This window comes from Amblyraja radiata, chromosome 16, assembly GCF_010909765.2.
Source record: "Amblyraja radiata isolate CabotCenter1 chromosome 16, sAmbRad1.1.pri, whole genome shotgun sequence".
Lineage (NCBI taxonomy): Eukaryota > Metazoa > Chordata > Chondrichthyes > Rajiformes > Rajidae > Amblyraja > Amblyraja radiata.
In genome coordinates this window covers 7199122-7213901 of record NC_045971.1, presented here as the reverse complement: position 1 = coordinate 7213901, position 14780 = coordinate 7199122, and the positions used below count along the sequence as shown (strand labels likewise).

The following is a 14780-nucleotide window of genomic DNA, read 5'->3' as shown; positions in this document are numbered from 1 at the left end:
TATGGGGAGAAGGCAGGCACGGGTTATTGATTGGGGACGATCAATCATGATCACAATGAATGGCGGTGCTGGCTCGAAGGGCCGAATGGCCTCCTCCTGCACCTATGTTCTATGTTTCTAAGCACTGGGGAGAGGGATGGGGTCTTGGTTGGACATTTCAATTAAAACTCATTGCAAAAGGAGTCACATTGGCCTGGAATTGGGTTTAAAACCCAGATCTTGCCTCCTTAGAACTTCTGCAGCTGGAACAGTCTCTCACATCCCGCTTTGCGGCCGGGGCCGGGACTTGTCCTGCAGGAATCCCAGGCGCTAGGCGAAGTCTGGCGGAGTTTGTGAAGAGCTGGAACTGCAACAGAGGGAAAGCGGCCGACAGCGGCACCTGGTGGGCATGGGTGGAACAGCGGCTCAATAGACAATAGACAATAGGTGCAGGAGTAGGCCATTTGGCCCTTCGAGCCAGCATCGCCATTCAATGTGATCATGGCTGATCATCCCCAATCAGTACCCCGTTCCTGCCTGGCACACAAAAATGCTGGAGAAACTCAGCGGGTGCAGCAGCATCTATGGAGCGAAGGAAATAGGCAACGTTGCTGCTGCACCCGCTGAGTTTCTCCAGCATTTTTGTGTACCTTCGATTTTTCAGCATCTGCAGTTCCTTCTCCTCTGACTCCGCTATTTTTAAGAACCCTATCTAGCTCTCTCTTGAAAGCATCCAGAGAACCTGCCTCCACCGCCCTCTGAGGCAGAGAATTCCACAGACTCACCACTCTCTGTGAAAAAAAGTGTTTCCTCGTCTCCATTCTAAATGGCTTACCCCTCATTCTTAATCTGTGGCCCCTGGTTCTGGACTCCCCCAACATCGGGAACATGTTTCCTGCCTCTAGTGTGTCCATGCCCTTAACAATCTTATATGTCTCAATAAGATACCCTCTCATCCTTCTAAACTCCAGAGTGCACCGTTCACCACCAACACCCAGAGAAGTTACCAGAGGACAAAACTTCAGCTCCATGGTATCAGTGTTTTATTTTAATTTTTTAACAAAACATCCTGTGCAGTTTTCTAAACATTAAAACCAGCTTGAAATCAACGAGAGAATAAAAAGCAGCTGAAAATCGCTGAGGTAAAAAAATATACACGTTATTTCCCCCCAAATGTGGACATATTTTGTACCAGTCGTACCAGGGCGAGAAATAGGACTGTGATTGCAAGACGTCATTTGGGACAATTGGCAGCACAGACATTATTTTAGATTCAGATGCCGAGTTTACCGGGACTTTGCGCGAGTTCTCCAGCGGGTTTAGAGGCAGCACCGTGCGCCTCAGTCGCAGCCATGGTGCATTTGACTATACACTGCCTCCTCCCTGCCGAGTGCTTTTACTCTTCAGAACCGCTTCATTCTCATTGTTACCGGACACAAGTGTGGGCAGAGCGTTGCAAACCATCACATCCATTGTTTCATGAACCTTGCTATTTATCTGTAACATTTGGTGGAGACTGAAAATGTGACCAAGTCAGTCTCTGCATTTGTTAACTGGCTTGTACCTCGTTACACGTGACAATAAACTAAACTAAGACTAAGGAGGTACGCAAAAAAGCTGGAGAAACTCAGCGGGTGCAGCAGCATCTATGGAGCGAAGGAAAAAGGCAACGTTTCGGCCCGAAACGTTGCCTTTTTCCTTCGCTCCATAGATGCTGCTGCACCCGCTGAGTTTCTCCAGCTTTTTTGTGTACCTTCGATTTTCCAGCATCTGCAGTTCCTTCTTAAACTCTTTAAGACTAAGGAGTATCTCTGCTCAACAACTGCAGCAACATTGAGACAAGGGGAAAGGGTTGTATAAACAACTCGTTTGGTCAGCCCCGTTCAGTAAGAGCCAAATGAGGAGACTTTAGGGCAGATGAGCAGAGAGTTGGGTCAAAGAGGCAGGCTTAAAGCTGCAGTACCTTGAATTGAGCAGATGAAATGCGTAGGAAGGAACTGCAGACGCTGGTGTACAATGAAGATACGCACAAAATGCTGGAGTGACTCAGCGGGACAGGCAGCATCTCTGGAGAGAAGGAATGGGAGACGTTTCAGGTTGAGACCCTTCTTCTGACCAGAGCAGAGCAGGGAGAGAGATTTCTGGAGCCGCAGGGCTGGAGGCCCAGACTGTAAGGACCGAGCTCAGAGACTCTGGGAGGATGTGGAGCCGGAGGGGGTCAGCTACAGGGCTGTGACCACACTCAACACAAAGATGGTCCGCCTCCAGAATAAGAAACAAGGAACTGTAGGTGCCGACTTACTCAAAAAGACACAAAATGCTGGAGTAACTCAGCGGGTCAGGCAGCATCTGTGGAGAACATGGATAGATGACGTTTCACAGAATGCTGGAGTAACTCAGCGGGTCAGGCAGCATCTGTGGAGAACATGGATAGGTGATGTTTCACAGAGTGCTGGAGTAACTCAACGGGTCAGGCAGCATCTGTGGAGAACATGGATAATAATAATAATAATAATAATAATAATAATAATAATAATGGATGGGATTTATATAGCGGATAGGTGATGTATTGGCTCAGGCCCTTCTTCAGACTGATCAGTAACGCCCACCTATGTTCTCCACAGATGCTGCCTGGAATAGAGAGTAGTAGCTATAAGGGGAGGTTGGACAAACTTGGAATGTTTTCTCTGGAACGTGGGAGGTTGCAGAGAGACCCAATAGAAGCATAGACAGGTTAGACAGTCAGAACCTTTTTCCCCCAGGATAGAAATATCAAATACTAGAGGGTAGAGGGTGATCGATGGTAGCAATGGACTAGATGGGCCGAAGGGCCTGTTTCCACGCTGTATCTCTAAACTAAATGATAAAACTAAACATTCGGCAAATAGATCTCATTGATTGATTTGCAACTCCTGGCAAAACCAGAATGCCTACTTTGGAGAAGTTCTCCTTTCTCCGACAAGAGTTCTACAACATTCTATCCTCCCCCCCCCCCGTGATTCCTCCTGCTCTCTGCTTTCATACCGGTAGTCTCCCTCTCCCTGGACTCTCAGTCTGAAGGAGGGTCTCGACCCAAAACGCCACCCATTCCTGCTCTCCAGAGATGCTGCCTGTCCTGCTGAGTTACTCTAGCATTTTGTGTCTATCTTCGGTGTAAACCAGCGTCTGTAGTTCCTTCCTACGGGCTGTGTTTCTAGTTTGGGTCACAGTCACCAACCTGACTCGGACAGGTGTTGCTGCCGAGACCAACATCTACTGACCTTCCTTGGAACCCCGTGACCCGAGTCCCAGCAAAGGCACAATGTGGCCGGCCCGGCAAAAAATGCACCGGCCAGGCAAACAATGTACCGCCCGGCAAATAATGCACCGGCCCGGCAAACAATGTACCGGCCCGGCAAACAATGCACCGGCCTGGCAAACAATGCACCGGCCCGGCAAACAATGCACCGGCTCTTCCCACAGCAATGCTGCACATGGAGTTTCATGGAGATCTAACCATTATTGACCGATCGTTAGATCTTGAAAATGAAACAAGAATCTCAAAATGCAACTTGAGGTTTTAACCAACTGACTGAATCGTTGGTCCACCCCGACTTTTTTAAGGTGAGGGGGAAAAGATTTTATGGTGAGGGGGGAAAAAATTCATAGGAACCCGAAAGGTAACCTTTTCTTACACAAAGGGTGGTGGGTGTATGGAACAAGCTGCCAGTGCAAGTAGTTGAGGCAGGGACTATCGCAACATTTAAGGAGCATTTAGATAGGCAGAGAGGGATATGGGCCAAACGCGGGCAGGTGGGACTAGTGTAGATGGGACATGTTGGCCGGTGTGGGCAAGTTGGGCCGAGAGGCCTGTTTCCACACTGTATCACTCTATGACTCAGCACCTGGAGTTGTGGGCAGTTATCAGTGACCCAGAGTGCGGCAGGTACAAGTGGATCACCGGCTCCACTCTCTCATCTCATCACGCCCGGGATGATGGCAGACACGTTAATAGATGCACATTCCTCTCCCCCTGATCTCTCTGGCTGCTGCACTGAGCCAGCTGTCCACACTGCAGTGTCCGAGCCTTCAGGCTCTGCGGCCAACGCACTAGTCAGATGCATCGTCTATGTCCCCCTTCTGCTTCGGGACCTGCCACCAATCCGCAACAAACGTCTCCTCATAATCGCCCATCCCATCGAACTCCGCGTCCGACGTTACCCCCTGTCCACTGGGAATGGGCTCCTCCGACACCTCCATCTGCCAACAAAAGCCGGAGATTAGTACAGTCTGGTTTATTGTCACGTGTACCGAGGTACAGTGAAAAGCTTTTGTTGCGCGCTATCCAGTCAGCGGAAAGACAATACACGATTAAAATTGAGTTACTCCAGCTTTTTGTTTCTACCTTCAGTAAAAACCAGTGGACAGAGTGTTAAGGGGAGAGAGGCAACTTTTTCCACACTGAGGGGGGCGGGTGCATGGAATGAGCTGCCACAGGAGGCTATAGTGGGGGGGGGGGGAAACAATATTTAAAAGACATTTGGACACAAGGCGCATAATACAATGGTGCAATATATAAAATATTAGTTTAAATGTTTATAATATTGTGGTTAAAAATAATTTAAAAAATATTTTAAATAGTGTGGATATTTTTAATTGTTTTCATATTTTTTCAAATAGTTAAAATATGAGGGATGAAAATAGGTGGTACAATATTATAAATATTTAACAATATTTAAAAGATTTTTGGAGACAAGGTGGACAAAGATGCTCGCAGTGATATTGTCCGATTGGGACTGGCTTGTGTGGGAAGGAACTGCAGATGCTGGTTTAAACCGAAGATAGACACAAAATGCTGGAGTAACTCAACGGGACAAGCAGCATCTCTGCAGAGAAGGAATGGGTGACGTTGTGGGTTGAGACCCTTCTTAGCAAAAGGATTTGAGTATAGGAGCAGGGAGGTTCTACTGCAGTTGTACAGGGTCTTGGTGAGACCACACCAGGAATATTGCGTACAGTTTTGGTCTCCAAATCTGAGGAAGGACATTATTGCCATAGAGGGAGTGCAGAGAAGGTTCACCAGACTGATTCCTGAGATGTCAGGACTTTCATATGAAGAAAGACTGGATAGACTCGGCTTGTACTCGCTAGAATTTAGGAGATTGAGGGGGGATCTTATAGAAACTTACAACATTCTTAAGGGGTTGGACAGGCTAGATGCAGGAAGATTGTTCCCGATGTTAGGGAAGTCCAGGACAAGGGGTCACAGCTTAAGGATAGAGGGGAAATCCTTTAGGACCGAGATGAGAAAAACTTTTTTCACACAGAGAGTGGTGAACCTCTGGAACTCTCTGCCACAGAAGGTAGTTGAGGCCAGTTCGTTGGCTATATTTAAGAGGGAGTTAGATGTGGCCATTGTGGATGAAGGGATCAGGGGGTATGGAGAGAAGGCAGGTACAGGATACTGAGTTGGATGATCAGCCATGATCATATTTAATGGCGGTGCAGGCTCGAAGGGCCGAATGGCCTATTCCTGCACCTATTTTCTATGTTTCTGACAGGATGTGTAGGTCAGCAGGGGTGAGTAGGGCCGAAGGACCTGTGTCTGTGCTGTGGGATTCTGCCAAAGGAGATCGCCAGGGGACATAGGTTCACGAGATTGATCCCTGGGATGGCGGGACTGTCATATGAGGAAAGATTGAAAAGACTAGGCTTGTATTCACTGGAGTTTAGAAGGATGAGGGGGGGCTCTTATAGAAACATATAAAATTACAAAAGGACTGGACAAGCTAGATGCAGTAAAAATGTTCCCAATGTTGGGCGAGTCCAGAACCAGGGGCCACAGTCTTAGAATAAAGGGGGAGGTCATTTAAGACTGAGGTGAGAAAAAACTTTTTCACCCAGAGAGTTGTGAATTTGTGGAATTCCCTGCCACAGAGGGCAGTGGAGGCCAAGTCACTGGATGGATTTAAGAGAGAGTTAGATAGAGCTCTAGGGGCTAGTGGAGTCAAGGGGTATGGGGAGAAGACAGGCACGGGTTATTGATAGGGGACGATCAGCCATGATCGCAATGAATGGCGGTGCTGGCTCGAAGGGCTGAATGGCCTCCTCCTGCACCTATTTTCTATGTTTCTATGTCTCACCTCATCATCCGGCTGCAGGAAGCTGTCTGCGAATTCCAGCCACTGGATCTGTAGCCGCGTCACATTGTGGTAGAGCTGAGCGTCCTGGCAGCAAAGGGATAGGTGGGTTATCGAGGGGCCGAGTGGCCAAAAATGGTGCAACTTCCCAAACTGACTGCCGGCAAGCCAGTTCAAGAGTCAAGAGTATAATATTGTCATGCATCCCAGATAGAACAATTATATTATTACTTCAATACTTAATTTGGGGTTCAAAGTACGAACCTGCCCCCCCCCCAACCCCAGCACTGCCCTGCGGGTGTCAGCCTCGAGACCTGGGTCTGAACCTTCAGTTCTCTTTCGGTTATTGTCACGTGTACCGAGGTACAGTGAAAGGCTTTGTTGTGTGCTAGATACATGATAAGGGATTAACGTTTAGAGCAAGGTAAATCCAGCAAAGTCTGATCAAGGATAGTCCGGAGGTCACCAATGAGGTAGATAGTAGTTTAGGACTGCTCTCTGGTTGTGGTAGGATGGTTCAGTTGCCTGATAACAGCCGGGAAGAAACTGTCCCTGTATAGTGTGCGTTTTCACACCTGTACGTGTTGCCTGATGGGAGAGGGGGGGGGGGGGAAATCTCAACTTGTCCCTGCCCCGGGTTGACCTGTGACCCAGGAGAGGGGGGGGCAGCAGCAGGGGGGGGGGGGAGGTCAGGCGATGTGCTGACTCTGTAGGACAGGGGGGGGGGGGGGGGAATGGGGAGAACCGCGATACTTACAGCGCGGGGTTCAAAGTCCTCCTCCCCCAGCCCCCACTTCTCACGGTAGAAGCGATAATACACCAGGTTCTGCTGCATGATCTCGTCCTGCGGGTCAAAGAGCATGTAGGTGGCCACACACGACACCGCATTCTTGATGTCGTTCACTACAAGATAAAGCAGCGTCAGCTCCTTGTACCCCCACCCCAACCAGCCCCACCCTCCCCTACCCACCACCCTACCCAGCCCCCATCCCATCACCCACCTCCACACCCCCCCAACCAGTCCCACCCTCCCAACCCCCATTCCCATCACCCACCCACCCACCCCAACCAGCCCTACCCAGCCCCCATCCCATCCCATCTCCCACCTCCACCCCCACACCCCCCCAACCAGTCCCACCCTCCCAACCCCCCATCCCATCTACCCACTCCCACCCAGCCCCACCCTCCCCACCGCCCTACCCAGCCCCATCCCATCACCCACCCAGCTTCACCCCTCCACACCCCCCCAGCCCCCCTCCCACCCCCCCCAACCAGCTCCACCATCCCACACCCCCCCCCCACCCCCCATGCCCCACACCTCTCCATCCAGCTCCCCCCCCCCACCCACCACCTCCCCACCCACACCTACCCAGCCCCACCCCCTACCCAGCACCTCCCCCCCATACCAACCACCCCACCGCCACCCCTCCCCCACTCCACCTTCCCCCCATCCAGCCCCCCCCACACACACACAAACCCACGTTTGTAGTAGGCGAACTGTAGGTAGTGGTACATCGTGGCCACAAACTTCTCCACAAAGAAACCGCCTACGTTGGGCGTTAAGTTCTGCTCACATTTCACTTTGCACTTCAGCGCTTCCACGTAATGTTCTGTGGAGGGAGAGATAGTCACAGAGTGATACACACGGGCCCATCGGCCCAACTTGCCCTCACCGTCCAACATGTCCCCTCTGTCTGTGTTTGGCCCATATCCCTCTAAACCTGTCCTATCCATGTACCTGTCCAAGTGTTTATTAAACATTGCAATAGTTCCAACCGCAACTACCCCCTCTAGCAGCTCGTTCCATACACGCATTACCCTCTGTGTGAAAAAGTTATCCCTCAGATTCCTATTAAATCTTTAGACCTCGCCTTAAACCGATGTCCTCTGGTCCTCAATTCCCCTAATCTGGGCAAGAGGCTCTGTGCATCGACCTAATCTATTCCTCTCATGATTTATTTTACACATCTATAAGATCACCCCTCATCCTTCAGCACTCCAAGGAATAGATACCCAGCCTACTCAACCTCTCCCGATAGCTCAGGCCCTCTGGTCCTGGACAACATCTTCCCTATGACACGGTGCCCAGAACTGAACACAATACTCTTAATGCGGTCTCACCAACATCTTATACAACAGCAACATGACCTCCCAACTTCTATACTCAATATTCTGAGGCAAAGATTCGTCACAGCCCGAGTCCGATTTCCATCCCAGGGCTCCCCCTGTTCTGGAGGCACCGCAGGGAACCTACAGCTGGAAGAAATTCCGAGACCTCTCACAAGAGGGGGGACAAAGGATGGGTGAGGAGGCAGAGAGTTATACAGCATGGAGAACCCATCTTGTCCATTGCCCACCTGAGCTAGTCCCACTTGCTTGTGCCCATCCCATATCCCTCCAAACCTTTCCCATCTCTGTACTTGAGAAGATTATTGGCTGCAACCTTCCCTCCATCGATGAAGGGCCAGGAAGCGAGTGGGCAAGATCATCTCTGACCCCTCTCACCCTGGCCACAAACTCTTTGAATCACTTCCCTCTGGAAGGCGACTCCGGATTGTCAAAGCTGCCACAGCCAGACATAAAAACAGTTTTTATCCACGAGTGGTTGCTCTACTCAACAGCCAAAAATCTGTAGCCTCCCTTTGATCTGGTATTTTGTTGGTTCACATGCTGGATCAATGGTGTTTTATCATTAATGTTTTATTATTATTAATGTTTAGTGTTTCCTGAGCCATTCGTAACTGTCACTGTATGTCATGTTGTTACTTGTGGGCGGAGCACCAAGGCAAATTCCTTGTATGTGAATACATGGCCAATAAACTTACTTACTTACTTGGGAGTCAAAGGGACATACTGTGTGGAAACAGGCCCTTCGGCCCAACTTGCCCTCACCAGCCGACATGTCTCAGCTACACTAGTCCCACCTACCCGCGTTTGGCCCATATCCCTCTAAACCTGTCCTATCCATGTACCTGTCTAATTGTTTCTCAAATGTTAGGATGGTCCCAGCCTCAACTACCTCCTCTGGCAGCTTGTTCCATACACCCACCACCCTCTGTGTGAAAATGTTACCCCTCAGGTTACAGCAGAGGACCTACTACCTGCTGCCCACATCGCTCCCCGGCTCACACCTGGCATCCGAACCAAAAGCCTGATGAAGAGTCTCAACCTGAAACGTCACCTATCCATGTTCTCCACAGATGCTGCCTGACCCGCTGAGTTACTCCAGCACTCTGTGAAACGTCACCAATCCATGTTCTCCACAGATGCTGCCTGACCCGCTGAGTTACTCCAGCACTCTGTGAAACGTCACCTATCCATGTTCTCCACAGATGCTGCCTGACCCGCTGAGTTACTCCAGCACTCTGTGACATAAACCAGATATTTGCAGCTCATTGTTATTACATTAGGGTGTACATTCCCGTTGGGTGAGACCGTGGGGGGGCAAGAGAGGTGGGGGGGGGGGGGGGGGGTGGCACCAAGAGAACTGACCTGCTATCGATGGGTAAAAGTCCTTGAAGTCCGTGACGTCGCACGAGTCTTCGCAGCTGCCGAGACAGTCGTGGTGCGCTCGGTAATACTCTGGGACCGCGTGTTCCATCTCCGTTACGCTGCTGCGGAAATCCCCGCTGTTGTAAGCCTTCACCGCCTTCAGGAACAGCGTCTGTCAGGAGTTAAATGACGGAGTGAAAACTCAGCGGGACAGGCAGCATCTCTGGAGAAAAGGAATGGGTGATGTTTCGGGTCGAGACCCTTCTTCAGACTGAGAGCCAGGGAAGAGGGACACGAGAGATAAGGAGGGGTCAGGTGTGAAAAAGAGAGAATAATGGGGACGAAGTTCAAGGAATGGTGAATAGATGATTGTTAGCTTGGGGAAGGTGACAACGAGGTATACAATGTAAAATGTAATCAGGAGGACAGGAGTTAGAGAGAGCTGGGTCAGAATCCCCCCCCCCCCCCCCCCCCCCCCCCCAATATCACCAGTTCTCCAGCAGCGAGAGACCTCGGGATTCACAAACATCCCCTCATGGCAGACCCAGCCTAGTGCTTCCGGCATTCCCGGCCCAATATCCGCAGGGACCAACGATGGGAATGTGGGATCTGCAGCCACGACCCCTCACCCTGACCCCCCCCCCGGGCTGCCCCTCCCTCCTTTAGTTCATTTTAGAGATACAGCACGGAAACAGGCCCTTCGGCCCATCAAGTCCACGCCGACCAGCGATCACCCCGTACACTAGCACTATCCCACTCACTAGGGACAATTTACAATTATACCGAGCCAATTAGCCTACAAACCTGCACGTCTTTGGAGTGTGGGAGGAAACCGAAGCACCCTGGAGAAAACCCACGCGGTCACTGGGAGAACGTAAACACTCCATACAGACAGTCAGATGGAACCCGGGACTCTGGCGCTGTAAGGCAGCAACTCTACCGCTGCGCAACCGTGCTGGGTATTCCAGCACTTGGAACATCATAGAACAGTACAGCACAGGAACAGGCCCTTCGGCCCACAATGTCCTCATGAGAGGAATAGATCGGGTAGATGCACAGAGTCTCTTGCCAAGAGTAGGGGATTCGAGGACCAGAGGACATAGGTTTAAGGCAAAGGGGGAAAGGTTTAATAGGAATCTGAGGGGTAACTTTTCCACACAAAGGGTGGTGGGTGTATGGACCAAGCTGCCAGAGGAGGTAGTTGAGGCAGGGACTATTGCAATGTATAAGAAACATTTAGACAGGTACATGGATAGGTTAGATTTAGAGGGATATGGGCCAAACGCAGGCAGGTGGGACTAGTGTAGATGGGACATGTTGGTCAGTGTGGGCAAGTTGGGCCGAAGGGTCTGTTTCCACGCAGTGTTACTATGACTCTCTATGAGTCTCTGACTATGTCTGTGTCAAACTTGACACCAAGGTAAACTAATGCCTGCACATATACCTGGATGTGATCCATATCCCCCCATTCCCTGCATATCCATGTGCCTGTCTAAAAGCCCCTTAAACGTCCTGCTTTGTTTATGGAATTCTGATTCTGGGAAGTGGTGGAATAGTAGGATTCAACGTGGTGGGATCAGAGAATACTGAGATTTCAGGAGGGAAAGTTGGCCAGGACGACGGGACATTTCGAGGAGCAATCAGTCCGAGCCCAGATCACGAGGAGCAGAATGCCCACTGTGGTCACAAGCGCTCCTCGTACAATCCCCTGTCCACACTCACTGACAGACAGACACAGAGTGCTGGAGTAACTCAGCGGGTCAGGCAGCATCTGTGGAGAACATGGATAGGTGACCTTTCACGGAGTGCTGGAGTAACTCAGTTGGTCAGGCAGCATCTGTGGAGAACATGGATAGGTGACGTTTCACAGAGTGCTGGAGTAACTCAGTGGGTCAGGCAGCATCTGTGGAGTACATGGATAGGTGACGTTTCACAGAGTGCTGGAGTAACTCAGCGGGTCAGGCAGCATTTGTGGAGAACATGGGTGGGTGAGGCTGAAGAAGGGTCTTGACCCGAAATGTCACTCATCCTTTTTCTCCAGAGATGCTGCCTGACCCGCTGAGTTACTCCAGCACTGGGTATCTATCTTTGGTATCAAGATTCAAGAGAGTTTATTGTCATGTGTCCCAGATAGGACAATGAAATACTTGCTTGCTGCAGCACAACAGAATATGTAAACATAATACAGAACAGGAGATAAAAGTTCAGTGTGTCTATAGACCATAGACCATATGAGGCCAGTTCATTGGCTATATTTAAGAGGGAGGTAGATGTGGCCCTTGTGGCTAGAGGGATCAGGGGGTATGGAGAGAAGGCAGGTACGAGATACTGAGTTGGATGATCAGCCATGATCATATTGAATGGCGGTGCAGGCTCGAAGGGCCGAATGGCCTACTCCTGCACCTATTTTCTATGTTTCTATATATATATACACAATAAATAAACAGATAAAGTGCAATAGTAAGAATAGACTGTTATTGTTCAGAGCTTGTTTGATGTTGTATTTAATAGCCTGATGGCCGTGGGGATCAACCAGCATCTGCAGTTGCTTCTTCCTACTCTGGCCACTCTCAGCGGGACCTCATCTCACCTCGTGCTCCCGAGCCTCCACATCCACCAGGTAGGTCTCGATGTCGGGGATAGTTTTGTAGTAACTCATCTTCTTCTGCATGGCCGCATCCTTGGGATTCCGTTGCAGGAAAGTGTGAGCTGCAGCGATGGACTTCTCCAGCTTATGGAGCTGTGGAACAGAGAGACACACAAATCAGAAACCTTCACTGGATCAGGCTCACACCTCAGGGTGCAGACACACACACACAAACACTGCATCAGGAGCAGCTCGTGCAACCTGCTCCATACTCAATATCAATTACATTGTGGACACTAAATGATGCAGCAACTCAGCGGGACAAGCAGCATCTCTGGAGAGAAGGAATGGGAACCCAATGGGTCTCGACCTGATTCATCACCTATTCCTTCTCTCTGATATGTATGTCTTCTATATTTGGAGTATTGTGTTCAGTTCTGGGCACCATGTTACAGGAAAGATGTTCTCCAGTTGAAAAGGGTGCAGAGACGAAATACAAGGATGTTGCCAGGACTTGAGGGTCTGTAGCTATGGGGGAGGTTGAGTAGGCTCCTTGGAGTGCAAGATCTTATAGAGTTGCTGCCTCACAGCACCAGAGACCTGGGTTTGATCCTGACTACGAGTGCTGTCTGTGTGGAGTTTGTACGTTCTCATAGATGCTGCCTCACCCGCTGAGTTTTTCCAGCATTTTTGTCTATCCCCAATCAGTACCCCGTTCCTGCCTTCTCCCCATATCCCCTGACTCCGCTATCTTTAAGAGTCCTATCTAGCTGGTCTGAGGTGTCAGAGAAGGTCCATGTAAATTTGAGTGCAGGATGGAAGTTAGTGGTGAAGTTGATGAAGTCAGTGAGTTCTGCATTGGTGCAGGAGGTAGCACCAATGCAGTCATCAATGTAGTGGAGGTAGAGTTCGGGGATAGGGCCAATGTACGCCTGGAACAGGGATTGTTTGACGTACCCTACAAAGGGGCAGGCATAGCTTGGGCCCATGCGAATGCCCATAGCTACACCTTGGATTTGGAGGCAGTGGGAGGAGTCGAAGGAGAAGTTGTTGTGGGTAAGGAACAGCTCCGCTGGGTGGAGGTAAGTACTGGTAGACGGAAATTGGCTGGTTCTGCGGTCGGGGAAGAAACGGAGGGCTTTAAGACCCTCCTGGTGGGGGATGGAGGTGTAGAGTGACTGGACATCCTTGGTGAAGATGAGGGAATGGGGGCCTGGAAAATGAAAGTCATTGAGGAGCCGAAGAGCGTGTGAGGTGTCTTGCACGTAGGCAGGGAGGGATTGGACCGGGGGGGGGGGATAGGATGGAGTCGAGGTATGTGGAAATTAGTTTGGTGGGACATGCAGATGCTGGTTTACACCAAAAATAGACACAAAAAGCTAAACAGGCAGCATCTCTGGAGAAGGAACCCAAAATATCACCTATTCCTTTTCTCCAGAGATGCTGTTTGACCCGCTGAGTTACTCCAGCATTTTGTGTTAACTCCCTGCCTAGGTGTCCTTTCAAGTTCTCCACCCCCTCCCTCCCTCCCCCATCCTCCCCTCCCCATCCCCCCTCTCCCCCCCCCCCCTCAAATGTCCCGATGTCAAGTTATATACAGGCTGCCTCCCAGGAAAATCCATGGGATGAAGCTGTCCCTAACTTTGCACTGAGTTTACTAGAATGATCCCAGGAGTGAGTAGGTTAACATATGATGTGCGTTTGTCGGCACTGGGCCTGTACTCGCTGGAGTTTAGATGAGGGGGGACATCATTGAAACTTACAGAATAGTGAAAGGCCTGGATAGAGTGGATGTGGAGAAGATGTTTCCAATGGTGGGAGAGTCTAGGACCAGAGGGCATAATCTCGGAATTAAAGGACATTCTTTTAGGCAGGAGATGAGGAGGAATTTCTTTAGTTAGAGGGTGGTGAATCTGTGGAATTCTTTGCCACAGTAGGCTGTGGAGGCCAAGTCAGTAGATATTTTTAAGGCAAAGATAGATTCTTGATTAGTGCGGGTGTCAGAGGGTATGGGGAGAAACGTAGAAAATAGGTGCAGGAGTAGGCCATTCGGCCCTTTGAGCCAGCACCGCCATTCAATGTTGGATGATCATCCATTCAATGGCTGATCATCCAAAATCTGTACCCCGTTCCTGCTTTATCCCCATATCGCTTGATTCCGTTAGCCCTAAGAGCTAAATCTGATCTTCTTTTGAAAACATCCAGTGACTTGGTCTCCACTGCCTTCTGTGGCAGAGAATTCCACAGATTCACAACTCTCTGGGTGAAAAGGTTTTTTTCTCATCTCAGTGCTAATTGGCCTCCCCCTTATTCTTAAACTGTGACCCCCTGGTTCTAGCGGCGAGATGTCAGTCAGTCAGTCAGCCGCCACCACTGCGGCCGGGAGGAGCAGAGCGCCGATCGAGGACGTGGCATTTTCCACAACCTCGCTGACGCGCCTGCAATCACGCCGCAACTTAACGCGGTGGGGGGCGGAGAACAGACAGCGTCTGTACAGGCGGGGAAAGATAGACTCATTGGGCGTAGGGAAAGTCACTGGAATGCGCCGCCACTTTCGGAGCCAGAGAGGGAGGAGAGGAAAGGAGAGGATGGGGGGAGGGAGG

General features: G+C 50.3%; 2 protein-coding genes across 2 annotated transcripts in view; both read right to left on the bottom strand.

Moving 5' to 3' along the window:
* Positions 1–3761: 3761 nt before the first annotated feature.
* p3h4 (prolyl 3-hydroxylase family member 4 (inactive)) lies at positions 3762–12356 on the bottom strand. Its single transcript, XM_033034999.1, has 6 exons — positions 12181–12356; positions 9591–9762; positions 7580–7708; positions 6856–7001; positions 6102–6185; positions 3762–4218 (listed from the first exon to the last, which is right to left on the bottom strand). The coding sequence occupies exons 1-6, from the start codon at positions 12259–12261 to the stop codon at positions 4069–4071; spliced, it is 762 nt and encodes a 253-aa protein (XP_032890890.1). The 5' UTR covers positions 12262–12356; the 3' UTR covers positions 3762–4068.
* Positions 12357–14533: 2177 nt separating this feature from the next.
* The window catches only part of nt5c3b (5'-nucleotidase, cytosolic IIIB), a 47869-nt gene continuing 47622 nt past the window's right edge, over positions 14534–14780 (bottom strand). Inside the window, exon 9 of the mRNA XM_033034776.1 lies at positions 14534–14632. Within this exon, the coding sequence (XP_032890667.1) occupies positions 14534–14632 (99 nt within the window). The remainder of the gene's footprint in view (positions 14633–14780) is intronic.

Excerpts from the sequence above, each read along its gene's own strand:
- p3h4 (XM_033034999.1), bottom strand. The coding sequence starts at position 12,261 with ATGCAGAAGAAGATGAGTTACTACAAAACTATCCCCGACATCGAGACC. Across the intron at positions 7,002-7,579 it reads ACAGTTCGCCTACTACAAAC|TGAACGACATCAAGAATGCG; the intron begins GTGGGTTTGTGT and ends TTTATCTTGTAG. Across the intron at positions 4,219-6,101 it reads TCCTGCAGCCGGATGATGAG|ATGGAGGTGTCGGAGGAGCC; the intron begins GTGAGACATAGA and ends TTTTGTTGGCAG.